Genomic DNA, 17595 nt, shown 5'->3' with positions numbered 1-17595 from the left:
CCAAACTTTTTCAATTTCATAAAACAACCCAGATTTCTGCACACTGGAAACAAGCTAAACCCTGAAAAGGCCAGGAAGGTGCACCCAGTTGCTAATCAACTATTTGTAGCGAGACTTAGAAAACTCCAGACCTGACAATCTCATTAGAAGCCACTTCCTGAGTAAACATTTTTAGGCACAGCAGAAGGAGTGAGATGTCTGGCTGACTTAATGACCAATTAGATTTCGAAGTCAGTAGACATTAGACTCCTGTTCAATGAGGACATTAAAAATTTTCACATTGTCTATTTTTATTTCCCTTCTATCTCCACTTTCCCTAAATCATTACTTCATGGGAGGATTCATTTTAAGCACTTTCTCAAACTATGCTTTAATATAAATCATGATTTATTGCACACTATAAATCTTCAGAACTATGTTGTCATAATTCTGAAGGACTTCTACTTCACTCTCAATAAAGACCATCAACCAATTCTAGTAAATGTGATCAAAAGTTGTGTTGAAAAAAATGTTATAAAGTGTGGGGAATTACTGGCCCCATAACAGGAAATTCCATTCTTTTCACATGAACTGGACCCCAGTTTTCATTTTGTATTTGCAAAATATAAAACACAAGAGTTAACACTTCAAACTTGCCTTATTTTTTGAAGTGATTTGAATAGTCATTCATGACAAACTATATATATTGGTTATTGTTACATTTTTTACCTCCATGTCCTCAGAGATGCGATTTTTTGTTTTCCCCAATTAGGTATAAACTGAAAGTAATTTTAAATCCTTTAACACTGTAAAGTAAAATTACTCAATTTCACTACAATAAGCATATGGTACTTTGGAGCCAGAAAATGCTATTTAAAATAAGTAACTAGGCTTCAAAAACCATCATCCAAGCCAAAAATTGAAAAAAATGAAGGATGTATTTTCTAGATTATGAAAAATAAACACCCATCAGATCCTGTTAATAGAAAATAAGAGAAAAATGAAAATCCTTTGTAGTTTAAAATATAAGAATGTTGAAAATAAAGTATAATTTTGATCTGCAACTGGCATGAGCTGTAGATATCGGGTGTAATTCACTGTCAAAGTCAGAAGGAAAAAGAGGAAGTGCTTCCTGTATTAAAAAAAAAAATGGTTTTACTGACAATATGCGATAGAGTCCCACCTTGCAGAGCACAGACCTTTATGGCCCACTTTAAACTGACCCTAACATGTTAGAGCAAAGGTTTAAAAACCTCTGCCATCTTTCTTTGCTCAACACTATGTCCTGACAACTGATTTCTCAACTCCATTTAAAATGTGTGGTGATTCAGGGACCACTGGTTTCAGAAATGTGGAATGTTTAAACAAAATGAAGATTCTTACGATTTATCCAGATTAAAAAAAAAATCTGAGTATTTGAACCCAAATTTGCTATGGTACCTGGTCCTCTAGGTGACTTGTGTACATCTCAACCTATCCTTGTTCACCTATGTGCACATACACATGTGTGTGCATATGTGAGTATGTAGCAGGTAAAAGCAATCATCTAGCTTTTTCTAGAACTTTTTTGAACTCTAAATAACAAGCTAAATCCTCTTTAGCTTGTTAAAGACCATCTTTGTTCTGGGAATTCAAAATTGGTTCTATTAAATCCACTAGAATAAATGCTGCGGATATTAAATATGACTCAAGATTATGGACACTAATTGTTAATAGAAAAATAAAAATTCCAGTTTCCTCTTCCCTTTTTTTTTGATTTATTTATTTATACAAGAACTAGGGTACAGCCCAGAGGGGCGGGAGCATGAGAGAATTCACCAGAGACAGAGCAGGGAGCAGAAAAGGCAGACAGACCGAAAATACTGCTGAGGGGAGCAGGGGGGCGAGACAGGAGAGCTTCACCCTGCCATGTGCGTATCTCCCTGGCTGGCCACCCGGAATAAAACCCACTCTGTGGAAGCTGCAGACAGCCTCACTGCACTGCACTCAGCCCACTGTGCCACCAGGGAGGCCCAGTTTCCTCTTTTCTTATGTCACATTTATTACAGGAACTTAAGCAATTCTTCTCACCAGTCTGTGCTCTTGGGTCTTGCTAAGGTCTGTGTGTTACACAACACTGTAGCATTTTTAAATATGCTCCCTAGTAAGTCAAGAATAGGAAGATAAAATAGACATAGGAGCACTAATCCCTATACTTAGAGCCTAGACTTCAACAGGGAATATGTAATAGATCTTACTTTTTAAAAGAATATTACAAGAACACTAAATAAGAGAAAATGATAAGCTTTCAACTACATAGACATTGAGGAGGAGACAGGTAGACAGAAAACACTATTCTTCTACAAGAAAAAAATATCACAAAGACATTTTCAGAAATAAAAATACACAGAGAAGTATAATTTCTTCAAACATGGAAGGGCTTTGGAGGCCCCAATTCCTGTTATCTTACTTCCAAGTTTGCTTTTCATTTTCCAGATGTTTGGATTCAATTAAACCAGTAGGTAGGGAGTGAACAGTGCAAAGATCATGCATTATTATATAGTCATCCCAAGAACAATATTTGTCCATTTGGTGAATATAACAAACTTCATGAAAGAATAATAAATGGAAAATTCTGGAATTGTAATGAGTGATCCTTTTAAAATTCCTTTTAAAATTTCTCTGAGCACTGCAAACCACAGACTTATTAGCAGATTCCTGATCTATCTCCACAGTTGGATTCAGGACTCTCTTCCTAATTAATGGAATGGAATCATATAGAATTCATTGCTTAGCCAAGCTGTCTCTTCCTTTAGATTTACTAAACTGCTAACTCGAAGAGTTCGTGTAAGTGTTGTCAACCAGAAATTACTGGGTAATTGCTGAGTGATACGTAAATATAATGTCTAATGCATTTATAATGTATGTTTTACATTGCGTCCTGCTTCTTTCCAAAGTTTGTGTCTGAATAGTCTGTTTATCTTGGTGTCCACAAATCTAAACAGGAGTTTAATATTTTGAATCACTTGGTAGGGAGATCTATTTATGTGGATAAACTAGAGATGCCATTTCTAACAACTCAATAATAAAATATCAAACAGAAGCTAAAGCCATATAGCCTTGATGAGAGTTAAAATCCCTATAAGTTGTCTTTGTCATTGCAATCTGAAAACAATTTTGCTCTGTGAAATTCACTATCGTGGAATGCACCTGGCATGAACGTAGCAGTACCTATTGACCTTGTTCTATATCCAGAATGAATTTACAATCTGGAAATCATCAATCCTGTGATGCTCAAGATAGTTATTGCTTTAAAAAAAAAACACTTTATCACACACTTAGAAAAGCCATACAAAAATGAGACTATTATTAGAAACCCTCCGGACTCATCCACCAGTCTCAACCGTTTTCACCTTGCTGCTCATCTCATTCCTTCACTCTCCTCTTCAGAGACTCCATCAGGACAGAACATGCCATTTCAGATCACTATCCCCCTGAATTATTTCCTTTCGGAACATAGGAAAGCCTACACGTGTTTCTTCTTTCCCATGTTACTTGCTTGGATAATGGACAACTCATATAGCCTGTCTCCATGGAGAAGGAAATCACACTTGTTATTTCAACTCCATATCACTAAGGAAGGCCAAGAATCTCTTGACACAAGATCGCAGCTAGAGAACGGGTGACTTACGCTATTTCTTGGTGCACATCACCTGTAACTGGAAATCGGGAGTTCTCCATTATCTTTACCCACCCTGTACAGTGAAGACTGAGCCTCTGTCCTTTCAGGTCTGAAGACAGAAATGTTTCCACTGAACTCTGATTTACACCGCCATTAAACATTTTTCTTGATTTTCATTAAAATAAGAAAATCAGTTTTCTCTCTACAGTGGCAGATCAATTTAACTGAAATAAAATTTCTCCTGTAATTTACCCATACTTACTCAAAGGATTAGTGAACCACTGTCAGGGAACAGATACTTGTCTGCTCATTAACATTCATGACCAAGAAGCCTTCTGGTAGGGCTGGTTTCAGTGTCTGATAGAGCAATACTTAAAAGAAATTGGCTTGTCTGTGAAACAGCTGCTCAGTGAAGCCACCATGCAAGGGAATTGGTGATAATAAGATGACAATATTACAACTACACTGGGAGTGTAATGTGTTTTAAGTTACTCGGAGGTGTGTAGTAGGGGGCTAGGATTTAGAAAGAGATGAGTAGGCTACTGGGGACACGAAGCTGCTGATCAGCAGTGTGTTTCCTGAGTTGTAAAAGATCTGTCCACAGAGCAGAATTAAAGAGAATAAAAGATGGAAGGAAGAGAGGAAAGGAGAGAGGGTGGAGAAGAAGGCAAGGAGGGAATTAAGAGAAAAAGGGAGGAAGAAACAGAAAAGCAAATGATTGAGAAAAGAAGAAAAATTTGTCTTTATTTCACTTTTACAAGGATCTGGTTTCATGCACAGCATTTAAAGGACAATTCAAGGCAGGGGCCATCATTATCTATTCCAAGGCTGTGCAAGCACAAGGTGCTTCTATTTGTAAATCAGTTCACTAGTCCTGCCAAAGCTAAATCTCTGGCTAGCTAATTTGTATTTTTGGAAGTTCTGTCCTTTGGGAGAATTGGCAGATTACTTTCCAATGCCAGTGAGACTGTTTCTCTAATTTCTAAAACACAATTCAGCACATTCTGATTTCCAGAGGCATGTCCTTCAGAGGAAGTACATGTCCTTGAGTCAGTGACCTAGCAGATTACAAGGACGCATTCAGCTAAGTATGCGGGATGAGGATGAACATGACAACCGCTCAGATTCTAGTTAAGTCTCCTGTTCTTTTATACAACCATGGGGAATAGTAGCATACAAAATGGGACTATCACATCTATTTACAAAGCTACTTTTTAAAAATTGCATTTCATTTTATTGCACTTGGTGTGTGTATGTGTGTGTACTTTTTAACAAATGGCAGGTATAACAACCATGCCTCCAGCAAGTCTATCAGCACCATTTGTCTAACAGCATGTGCTCAGTGTATATCTGTGTGTGATTTTGGTAGGCCTCATAGTATTTCAAACATATTCATCATTATTATATCCACTGTTGTGATCTATGACCAGTGATCTTTGATGTTAATATTATAATTGTTTTGGGGTGCCAAGAATCATATCCCCAGAAGCTGGCATGTGAAAACAACAAAATACGTGTGTGTCACTCTGCTCCACTGACCCGATAGTCCCTGGTTGCTCTCTCCTCCTCCTCAGGCTTCCCTGTTCCCTAAGACACGAGGATACTGAAACCAGGTGACTGAGTAACCACACAATGGGCTCTGAGTGTTAAGTGAAAGAAGAGCTACACGCCACTCACTATAGGACTCGTGGGGCATTGTGGATGGGTGTGGTGTGGTGATATACTTCCGAGTAGGGGTGAACCTAGCCCCCTAAATCACAAATGGTGTTGTAGAGCAACACTCCTGCAATGAAAAATTAAATTGAACATAAAAATATAAACATGAACGCAAAGGAAAAGTTCTTGAAGGAAATAAGAAATGCTCCTTGGGACAAACAAATGATAAGAAAGCAATTCTTATTGTCAACAAGGACAAAGTTGCCGTGGTCTGGATAGAAGATCAAATCAGCCCCAACATTCCCTCAAGCAAAGTCTAATCCAGAGCAAGGTCCATATATCCAGTTCTCTGATGGCTGAGAGAAGGGACAACCCAGAAGAAAAGCCTGAAGCAAGCAAAGGTTGGTTTGTGAACCGCAACGTGAAAGTGGTGCGTGTGTATGTGTGTATTAGTATGTTAATATGGGAGGTAGTAGCATAACAGTGTGTCCGCCTAACTGTTTTAGAAAATACTTACTGCTTTTTGATCCCTAGAGAATCCACCACAAATGACACAGGCGTCAATGTGGAACATAAAACACAGTTTGGGGAACACCAGGAGGCAATTAGTTGAGGACTCTGGCATGCAAAAATACAGAAATAGAGGCTCCTACCCCACTCCCACCTCCACAGGAATAGCAGACTCCCCTGCCCCACTCACACTGCGAGAGGCCAGGAGGCTCACTCTTGGCCACTGGAGCCTGGGAACAGTGCGCCAGTTCTGACGTAGGCTTTAAGCCACATCAGTCTTCTAGGTATGCAGCTTAGTTTCCACAGTCTAACAGGAGAAGAACAAGCAGGCAGGGTGCTGCCTCTGGAGAAAGAGTCATATAGAGCAGACCAACCTCATCCACTCTTTTTTTCTTTTTCTTTTTTTTTTTTTTTTATACAAGCACTGGGTACAGTCAGAAGCACGGGAGGGTGAGAGAATTCACCAGAGCGGGGAACAGAACAGGCAGACTGACAAAATACACTGCTGAGAGGAGCAGCGGGTGGCAGGAGAGGTCTGCGTGCCACGTGGGACCCTCCTCCGGTGGCCGGGGAGCATCTGGGGATCGAACCGGCGCTGCAGAGGCTGCGGGCAGCTTCGCAGACCAGCGCTCAACCGCTGCACCACCAGGGAGGCCCCACATCCATTCTTGACAGCCAAGGGAGCAGAGCCCCAAACAGTCAAACTCTAGCCAACCCAAAGATCCTTCTCACATGATGCACTGAAATTCTGCAGTTATCATAAAACAGTAGAACAATAGAAGGTCAAAAAATTCTACAGATATGTTAGATGTCAGTAAATTAATGCTACTGGGGAAAATCGGTAATAAGTATGTCCGCACATGTGCCGAGGATGCTGTGGACACGCAGCACGGTCTCTGGAGCCTTTGTCTGTTCTTGTCACTCCTTTAACAATCACAATTGAGACTTCATTCTAACTTCTGCTTTTTGTTCCCAAAGGACTTCTACTTTAGGACAATTCTGGCTTCCTGAGTGATACTTTTATAATTTTGTCATTTCAACAAAGTAAATTCTGTGACACTGTGCCTGTATTTTCATCATTATTAGTCATCTTTTATCTTCTACACACTTGGTTAAGAGCCATCGATAGAGTAGATGCTGAATAAATGTTTGCAAATTGAAATCTCACACACACACACGCACGCACACACATGCACACACGATAAAGGAAATCCACAAGATTCTACCATCATATGGAAAACTACTTAGTTTTTTTTTCCTTTTCAAAAAAAAAAAAGTGTATTCTCTGAGAAAATTAGACCATATTTTAAAGGTATCATTACATTATTGTCATCTCTACAGTATATAGATGAGGAATGATATTTAAAAAGAAAACACGAGCAGATTTGCAGTGTAAAAATATTATGCTGCTGTGTATAAATTATTTCCACATTCAGTAAAATGAGATTTCTGAGGGTGTTACTATAGAATAAGTTCTTCAGAAGGATGGAAATTACCGCTCAACTTTTTTTTATTTTGCTTTTAAAAATGTACTTGCTGCCAAAATCTCTGGACAAATGTATATCATTAAAATACATAAATAAAAACCAGGAAGCAAAGTAAAATAATAAGACCAAGAAGAACACACTAAACAAGAAAATCTCATATTGAGCTTCAAATGTGAATAAATTTCAGCTCAAATAAATCGGAAGGAAAAATAACTAAAATAAAATATCCTTTCAACCTCATTTTCTTGAGTCTGGGTAATCCACATCCATACACAATCCTGGAGAACAGGGTGCTGGTTTCTTCATGGAGAGAGGAACTACAGGGGCTTTGTGATTCAATCACATTTTTGTACAAAACCCTCATTCCCCGTTAATTTAGGGACAACCTCCAATAAATACTGTCTCTCTCTCTTAAAAAAAAATGTAACTAGGGGTTTCCCTGGTGGCACAAGGGGTTAAGACATAACTATGAAGCTATTCAAAGCCACTGCAGCATGAGTTCAATCCCCGGCCAAGGAGGTGACCCACATGGTGCAGCAGACCTCTCCTGACTCACCCACTACTCCCCTCAGCAGTGTATTTCAGTCAATCTGCCTGTTCTGTTCCCCGCTCTGTCTCTGGTGAATCCTCTCACCCCCCACACCTTCGGTCTGTACTCCAGTTCTTGTTTGCATAAATCAATCAATCAATCAATCAATCAATCAATCAATCTTAAAAAAATGTGACTAGAGTCTTCGCCGACCAATGTCACCATAGTCTTGTTGAAGGAATGCCAATAATCTCTAGCTGATGTCCACTCAGGACAAATTGGAGCTTAGAATGTCAACCAAATATCGACTTCCTATCCCATGACTATTTATAAGTCTAAGTCAAGAGGATTAGATTACAGTCTTGCTTGCATCATTCTTGGTGGAAACTTGGCAAATCTTTCAATCTCTCCAGGCTTCAGGCTCCTTAAAGGCCAGGCTATATTTAGTTGGTTAATTCCTTTTTTTTTTTTTTTAAGGATTTTTTTAAGGATTAAAAAAAAAGGCTCCTACCTGCCATTTTGGTATAAAAGACAATTCTAATGTCTTCCCCTGATAACTGGTGGGGGAGAGAGAAGCAACAGCAGGAGATGCAGGAATAGATGGTGTTGCTTGGAAAGTCTCAGCCCACCTGGGGGGAGGAAAGTACTAGACAGATTAAAAGCTAGTGGTGGCGGGAAGGATCCAGAGGCTCAGCCTGGGACTGAGCTGCCTCTGCCAGTGACCAGCACTGAGAGGCCATCCTACAAGCCCGTCTGGCGAACAGACTTAGCTTGTACAGTGTGCACAGCAGGCTAATTGCTGCCTGCCCACACAGCCACTGTCAGGGCATCCTGTTGTCCTCCGCATCTGAGAACCCTAAGACACCAGCCATGGAGCAGTAGGACAGCAGTTGGGATTCAGACACAAAGGCCAATCTGCTGCACTGGATATTCACCTAACACAGAATGCTAGGAAAAGAAGGTGGTGGACAAAGATAACCTAGCTGTTTTCTGCATTCTGATTTGATTGGCTTATTTATGTACTCTCAGTTCTCAAAGGGGGGATGTGGGTGGTGGAGGCACAAAAGGTAAGACATAAGAGAGCGATGTTGTGACCATTCTGCCAGATGCACCTGGCTAGGTCTCCATCACTAATTGTAAGCCCCGGACAGTGAGAAGAGCTCTGTTTGGCTACAGAGCAAATCAAGAGCATCTCTAGAGAGTTCTATGGGCACCTTTGCAGTGGCCAGACCCCTGCCCTGAGGCAGGGGTCTGCAGGGATGTGTAATGGAGACTTGGCCAGAGAGAAAAATAAAGAAAAGCCTTGTGTGACACTTGCAGAAGGACCAGTGTCAATAACACAGAGATTTATTTTACATACATACGTAACATTCCATTGCCATATTTAAAAATTAAAAAATGAGCTAATCTGATATAAAACAATAAAATACCAAAGAATGAAAATTTCCACATAGACTGCATTTTCAATTCACTACCCCTCAGCTACACCACCCAGGATTAAGCAGGATATGAAACAAAGTATCCTGATTTAGGCAAGAGCTGATATTAATTCAGTTTTCATTTCTGACCACCCAATGGGGAGTTATCATTTTATACAGTGTTCTAAATATTACCAAAGACATAAATCAAAACTAGGAAAGAATACGACAATAAATAGTATGTGATGTCAAGTTAAATATTTTGGAATTTCAAATTTTTAAAGACATATCTGCCACAAAATGAAAAGTTAAACAGAATCAAAACATTGCCGGTCTAATAAAGCAAGCAACAACAGGAGCTTAATTATTAAGCGACTGAACCTAGCCTCCCTGAATCTATCAGATGCAAATAAAATTGTTTATTTTCTTAATTAAAATAGTCCAGAGTTCTCATTCTCACATAATCCAGCTGTTATGCATAGAAGAACGAACACAGAGCCCACGGAGACATGTACAGTCCAGATGACAGAGCGTGATCTCTGAGAAATCAGAGCAGAAGCAGAAACACAAGGTAGGCACTTAGGATCAGCCATGCAAAATAACTCAGAGAATAGGACATGACTAAAATAAACTCATTCCTTGAGAACACCTTTGCTTTTATATGAGAAAATGAAACTCAGAAGTTAACATTCCACATCTGATCATAGATAGTCCTGTGCTCCCACCAACTGATACTCTTGAATAAATGCCATGAGGAAACTGGAAAACTACATGCATGAATGCACAAGTGTTTCAGAAAGGTGACTCAGCACCATCAGCCTGGAGCTATAAGGAGATAAGTCACATGACTGATTGACAGACCTTCATGAATTTGCCAAAAGAAAGTACATATAATGGCAACATTTTAATGATATGTTTTTTATAAGTATTTTCTGAACACTGAGATCTTCAGAAGCTGAGCTCACTAAAATCACATTTAAATTAAAGACAAAACAATGCTTGGCTGAAAGCCTTCTTGAAAAAATTCTGTGTTTCTATACTATGCCAGCCTAATGTACCTGCAATGAAAGGCACTATGACTAAAGAATTCATCTCCCCTATGTCAGATCTAATATTAGCAAATTCAATGTCCTGTCAAACCAATTGACATAATATCCCTAAGTATAATAGAAGGATTTAAACCACACCTATAAAGGACAGCAAGAGCAGGAGGAGAAAAGAGAGAAACTAGAGAGTGGTTTCTTTAGAAGACAAATGAGATGTGGAATGAAAAACTGTAAATCCAAAAATATTAAGTCATTGATATGAGAATACAAGAAATACCCAGCTCAGTCTTCTTGAATAGCTTAACTCATGGAAAAAAAAATAATTCAACTTACATCTACTATTTTTACTAAAAGGGATATATATTATAAACCATAAATATTGCCCTGGAATTATTTCAACCTAATTTTGTGTAGAGCTTGATCAAAACACTGGAGTTGTTCGTAAAGACACAAGTAAAAGTCAGCAGAGGCAGATGGGGCTCACATGCTTCCTGTAACAGTGAGGGTCTCCAGTCACCTCACTTTGGAGTGATATATTATAGCTCCTCCAACACTGAGCCCCTTCAGGGGCTTCTGAATGTCACTGTATTTGTAATCTGTCCATCAGAGGCAACTCCCCAGAACTCCTCAGTTGCATTCAAGGGAGCAACATTCACAGAATCACTGCTAAATAACCAATTATTTTCATATACATCCACAGGAGACAGAGGGACAATGTGAAGATGGTAAAGCTGAAGGCACATCAGCTTACAAGGAAAATGTCACGTCACCTTGAGTACTGAAAGCCCCACAGAGTGGACCTGCCCTTAAGAACTCAGAGGATTGATTTGAAAGAAATCGGTGCTGCTATCATAGCTTAAAGCAGCAACGAGGCAGGACATTTTACCTACTAGGGAAAAAAAGGGAAACGTTGGCGAGTCTTAATCTGGCACTGAGGTGACTTTGACTGGACAGGATGAGGAAACTGAAGAGCTGTTCTGTTGCCCTTGGCAACTGATAGGATAAAAGGGACCCAAGAAAGTTTCGCTGCTATTTGCAGGTCTGCTTTACAAGGAGTCCAAGTTAGGGGCATTCATTTCTTAGAGCACCTAAGAAAACACCTCACCTGAGATTAGTAACGGTGTCATTATAATTCAGGGCACACAAATCAGACCGGTACTGAATTCTTTTTCAGAGGCTTTGATGAGAAAATGCACTGTTTAAAATCTTAGTAAAAATTACTTTTGCATTCTGTGCTTTCTAATACAAAATGATGACCTAACAAATGGAAGTGAGAAATGAAGTTGATGCTCATAATCAGGGAATCGATGCAGGTAAAGGAGCCTTTGCACATTGTGGCAATGAGAACACAAAATGTGGCGACGATATTAAAAAGACAAACTATAAAAGAAAGGAGCGCATACCCCACTGGCGCTCAAAACAAGCCCTTCTTCTTAAAAGGGATGTTATATTTCAAATAATTTTAAATGACATTTAATTATTTTAAAGAAATCCCTAGATAAAAACTGAAGACAAGCTACTGTGTGAGAAAATCAAGCTAGAATCACTCAAATAATGAAAAATTGGGCTCCACCCTTCAGGATAAATCTCATAGGCAAACCACACGTACCGAACCACTCTGGGAACTTCAGGTTTCCCAAAATATCACTACAAAACTTGTCATGAACACTCATGCTGTTTCTAAAAATAGACAAAGCAATACATGTTTAAGAGGGAAAGTAAAACTCCAGCTTAAAAAAAAAAAAAAACCCATCGGATACCAAGGTTCTCAGAAAAGCACACCGAGATCAAAGCTGAAACTTTCACCTACCATCAAATTTCTTGTGCCTGGACACGAACGTGGTACGTACAAAATGGCTCGTCTCCTCGACAAGGTTTTCAAACTCTAGCTTGCTTTGCTGGCTTAGCTTGTCTTCCATCTCCGTGGTACAGCACGTATACTCTTGAGGACAGATCCGTAAGTGTTCCCCTGCAAGAGAAGGCACATGTGAGTACGGTGCGCAGAGTGCCGATCCCAACGCCCTGTCCAGTCATCCCCATGGACTGTATCTGGTCCTCAGTGCCCATCATGATCCAATCATTCTGGCCTTAATTTGAACCTGATGCTCTGGTTTGAATATTCATGCCTCACACCTTCTTGCCCCAAATCCTTAGGTCGAAATCCCAACCCCCAAGGTGAGAGTAGTAGGGGCCTTTGGAAGGTGGTTAGGTCATGATGGAATCAGAGCCAGTTGTTCTACTATTGGGTATTTACCCAAAAAAATATAAACACTCTAATTTGCAGAGACACGTGCACCCCACCCAGGTTCACTGTGGTATTATCTAGAAAAACCAAGAGCTGGAAACAACCTCAATGCCCATCCACAGACAAATGGATGAAGAGACAGGGCATGAGGATGCAATGGAGTATTACTCAGTTGTTACAAAACACAAAACCCTGCCATTTGCAACAGCATAGATGGACCTAGAAGGTGAAATGAGTCAGATGGAGAATGACAAATACCCTACAATTTTACTCATATGTGGTGAATAGAAAAACCAGAGAGAGAGTGAGCGAGCGAGAGAGAGTGCACACACCCAATGAGAGGTTCTGTGAACCAGAGAGAGGCCCTAACCAGACATTCAATCTGCCAGTTACCATGACCCTGGACTTCTCTGCCTCCAAAACTGTGAGAAATAAATGTCTGTTGTTTAGAAGCCACTCTCGTCTGTGTTTATGCATTTCTGTTATAACAGCCCACATGGGCTAAGACACCCAGTAATTACTTGCTGCCTGTGTCATGTAGAGGAAGGTACATTAAAGATTTCAGAAGAGCACAGCAATTTCCCTGCTTTTTTAGATGAAATATACCAAGTAACCCCAGGTGACAAAAGATGGCACTCACGATAACATGTGAATGCCTTTGGAAACTTCACGTGAGGCACAAGACATGAGGTCCCATCAGGGAGGGCAGGAAAAGATGGACATGGTTCCTTGAGCTGTCTTTCCAACTGTCTGTCTGTCTGTCAACATGCATCTGCCTTCTCTCAGTGAAAGCACATGTGTCTATGATGGCCTCCTATTGTGTCTCACATGCCGTGAGCTGGCATCTCTCACAGAGAGATGCCCTCCTCCCCAGAGGAGGGCACTGATGGGCTGAGTGGATGCCGATGTCATATGGAAATGTAGAGTCCAAGCTAATGGCAGTCTTGTGCTGCATTCAAGAGATTTCTCTCTGGGTAGACCGGGCTACTGCTTTTAACAATCTTGCTTTCCTCAGTGCTTACAAGTGGGAGCCTACCCCTTGCTTCATGAAATTAAAACGGTCTGTGATTGTAGAAGATGTGAGTTTCCAGTGGTGCAGATGTGTTAACATCAAAAGTGGTTAGCCAGCCTGTGCAAGGAAGAAGGAAAACCCACCCAACATCTTTCTGTATAAAACCACCAAATTCCCCCGAGATAAAGACATTGTAGGGCACTGAACAACAATTGCACAAAGCACTTGATGCAGTGATTAAATTTCATTTATAATGTTAAGAGCACGTAGGTAACAATGCCCCAGATCATGTGTGAAGAATGAGTGTCTTCTGATTCCTTCTGATGCTTCCCTGCCCTCTTAAAATAATAAATGATCACAGTATGTATTAAGGTTAGAATTTATATAGTTCCTTAAAAGGAAGGAAATCATAAAATGTTATTTCATATATTAAAATATTGTATGTACATATATATGTCATAAATCACTAAAGGAAAGAATCATGCATTGTCCTTGAAAAAGAGAAACATCAAATTCATAATAGCAGTTTCCTCCCAGGAGGAATTCCAATTTGAGAGAAAAGCTCAAATGATTTTATTTATAATCTTTAATTTCTACATTATTATTTTTCTATACACTTAAAATATTTTAATAAAAACTTGGAAATATGCTATTAAAAAGCAAGATCCACAATAGTTGTGCCAGGTATAGGTATAAATTGTAAGAAAGAAAAACATCCTGTGCTTAACACTTACAAGCCAGCCTGGCACTCACTGATAGTTCATCATAGTTTATTAGACCTCAAGAATCTCAAAGAATGCCAACCTCAGACAAGATTACTCTGAGACCAAGATAAAATGAGATAAAACAAGGTCATTTCAAAATTCTGTGTAAGCATAGACAAAAACCAAGGTCACGACGCTTCCAGAAAGTACAGGACACCTCCTCTCTCAGATGAAATGAGTGTCTGGTACACCTTCACCATTTGTAGATTGATCTACATATTAGTCTTTTGTTGATCAGATTGATAGAAGGAACTTATAATAGAATTACATCTGCTTCCTAATGGCATCCAATCTAGGATGGATGCTTCTTGAAACTCTGCCCCAAATCACCCATCCAAAATCCAAATAGATTCTATCAAAGTCCCTGTTCCTAACAACACTGTGATTCTCCACGGTGTATTTATTCTCCTTGGCTGAAATCAGTGATCACTCAACTTGTTCAACTACAGGTGTGTTACTGATTGGTTCTGATTTGAAGGTACTGACAATACCAAAATGAGAAGGTATAGTGATTATATATTTTGAAAAACTTCCCCAAGTGACTGAAACGGGCATCCCATTGGAAACTATAGTTACTGGGTTAAGACACAGAGAAAGAGTTTAACTGTAGCTTTGTCAAGAGCAAAGGATCTAATAATCACTAATTTTTCTTTTGATAAAATAGCAAATCAAGCTGGTAATCACAAAACTCTGTATTCAGATAGAATGGCTCTTTAGTATTAACAATGTAGTTGAGTGTTCCTGTTTTCTGATCTGTTACAAATCATACTGTTAAAATTCCCCTCCTCTACTATTTATTAACCCCCACTGTGTTATGCACAAATGAAGTATCTATTTCTCAAGATTCAGTACATCAAGCTCCATTACCATCATGTTCACAACAAAATGCAGGGGACATTTGGTGGGAAAAAAAAAAAAACTACCCAAAAGAAAATAAGCATTTTATGACATGAGAGAAACAGTTGTATTTGGGAAATCTGTGAGAGAAAACCCTAGGGATCTACAGTCATTAAATTAGATCCGATTGGAGGCATTAAACTCTCTAATCATCCAAGAAGATAAGTATCTTATATCCAGTGATTCATAGAAAGATACTTCTTAGTGGGATAACATGAAACCAAAATTATTTGGGGTGTGTGGGTAAGAGGCTGCCTTGATAAGGCAATGTGGTATTAGAAAGTATCTAAGAAGTCAACTTATTTCTCCTCCTTTTTGGTAGAACCTGTCTGAGAGAAAACCAAAGAGATGGAGAGACAGAGAAAGGCAAGCATGGGGAGAGATCATGAAGGGGTGAAGAGACCAGCAGGCTGTTGAAGAAGGCTGAGCCAGGAAGAGTAAGCCTCTCACACAAAGTTGTTGAGGGTGTGTCTGGGGAGAGGCATGAATGTGCCCCACGCATACAGACTTAGGGTGCATGAACTCCACAGACAGCCTTGTTTTCTTGCTAACATTTTGAATATTACTGGGAAAGAAGACTGTGGAAGAAATGAATTACTGAGCACATAACCCTTCTCTTTCTGATCTGAGGCCGCCAATAGTTGCCAAAACAACTTGATGACTTTAAACAGCCAAAGAGACTTAGGATAACAGACATTATATTGCAAGTCAGTTTATTTATTTTGTTTTTAGCCCTAGAACAGGGCTTAACAAACCACAGACCCTGGGCCAAATCGAATCTACCAACTGTTTTTCTGGGACCTGTGAATGAATGGTTGGAGAAAATTCTAAAGAATATTGTGTTACATAAAACTTTACAGAAATTCAAGTTTAATTGTCCGTGAAAGAAGTTTTATCAGAAAACAGTCACGTCTGTCCCTTCTTTCTCAGATTCGCTCTGACTGCTTTAGCATTAGCCCAGGGCAGTCATGACGGAGACCACATGTCCCCCACACCTGAACAATTTACATTCTGAAATCATACTTGACAGTCGCTCCGCTATATAAAGAATGAGCTCTAATCCTTCCTGTTCCAAATTCTCCAAATAGCCAGAATAGGAAACCTTCTCAGTTTAGATACTTCCTGACACTTATGAGTCTTTGATGTAATAATAAGATTTTAAGATGTAAGCGATGAAGGATAAGAAAGTGCTGTCCTTTGGTTTTCCACCCACATTCCTGTCTCTGCGCCCCTCTGTCTACGTTATCTGTTATATAACTGAATGCATCACTTCGCTCAGTTGAAGTGTCCCTCCACTCCTCTGAGATGACTGAATAATAAAGATACTAAATAGCTCCTTCTGGAAGAGCAGGAGAAGAAACCATAAATGCAGAAACTGTGGGATTGGAACTATGATGACTTAATACCTTTACACATCACACATGTACTGAAAACCCTGACTGTGCACATCATGCTGACAGGCGCCTGCCCACGAGATCAGACACAGGAGCTGCCATCAGCTTGCACAGGGCACCAAGGTTCATGCCAGTGAGCACACAGAACTCTGCATTTTTATTGGAATCTTCACTGGCTGCACAATAAAGAAGAGGAACTGTAGATGTGGAAGAGGAGAGTTCCACCGGGATGTGGGAACCTGAGCAAAGGCTCTGAGACCCCCAGTTGGGCCATAAAATGTCATCTGTGTTCTAAGAAAGACGAGCTGGGGCTACTCCTCCCCCTACATTCCCCTTTCAACCACGTGTCACTCTTCACAACTTCTTTCCCCAAATGCCTGTCCAGATGTTCATTTTCAGTCCAAGAAGCTGAGGTGACAGCAGAAATGGGACTCTGCCAGAGCGGGCTCCCCCCAGGGCTGGCCCCGGGTCTGAGCGTGGCCAGGAATAGATGGGGTGAGTGGCACAGTGAGGAGCAGAGGAGACAGGAAGACCTCATTAACCGCAGGAGCCAGCCCCTGCAGGTCTGCTGTGACAGACTCTGCCCTCGGAGGTGACACGCAGGGACCCTGGAATGCACGCTACAAGCAGACAGACAGTGAAACTGAGTGTCCCAAATGAGCCACACTGCACAGACACAGAGCCAGCCGCGTGCATGGCTTTCAGAGAGCCGTGGGGTATGGACGGAAATTGCCATCCTGAGTTCCTAGAAAGGGGGCAGGAAATTTATCCCTGAACAGTGCAGAGAAAATGGCAAGATTTCACAAAGCAGAGCCTTTCATTTCCAAAGCTCCAATTCCATTTGCTCAGGATGCAATATTTGTTTTAGACTTTGTCCTCTTCAGAGTGTGGGTCTCATCCTCAACTATCAACGTCCCGGCTGTCTTTAACTGTGTCAACTGCTGTGTCCTCAGCATTTGACATGTTGTCTTGAATAACCATTTGCTTATTCATCTGG

The 17595-nt window shown here is 40.2% G+C and overlaps 1 protein-coding gene across 2 annotated transcripts in view; it reads right to left on the bottom strand.

The window, feature by feature from the left end:
* The window catches only part of GPC6 (glypican 6), a gene marked incomplete at its 3' end in the record, with an annotated part of 1013029 nt that overhangs the window by 734080 nt on the left and 261354 nt on the right, over window positions 1-17595 (bottom strand). For both annotated transcript variants that reach the window (XM_084234499.1, XM_084234500.1), the window contains exon 2: window positions 12097-12255. In XM_084234499.1, coding sequence (XP_084090625.1) covers window positions 12097-12255 — 159 coding nt within the window. The remainder of the gene's footprint in view (window positions 1-12096; window positions 12256-17595) is intronic.

This window comes from Talpa europaea, assembly GCF_964194135.1.
Source record: "Talpa europaea genome assembly, chromosome: 6".
NCBI classification, from domain to species: domain Eukaryota; kingdom Metazoa; phylum Chordata; class Mammalia; order Eulipotyphla; family Talpidae; genus Talpa; species Talpa europaea.
The sequence above is the reverse complement of the archived record's forward strand: the minus strand, read 5'-3'. Positions and strand labels throughout refer to the sequence as shown.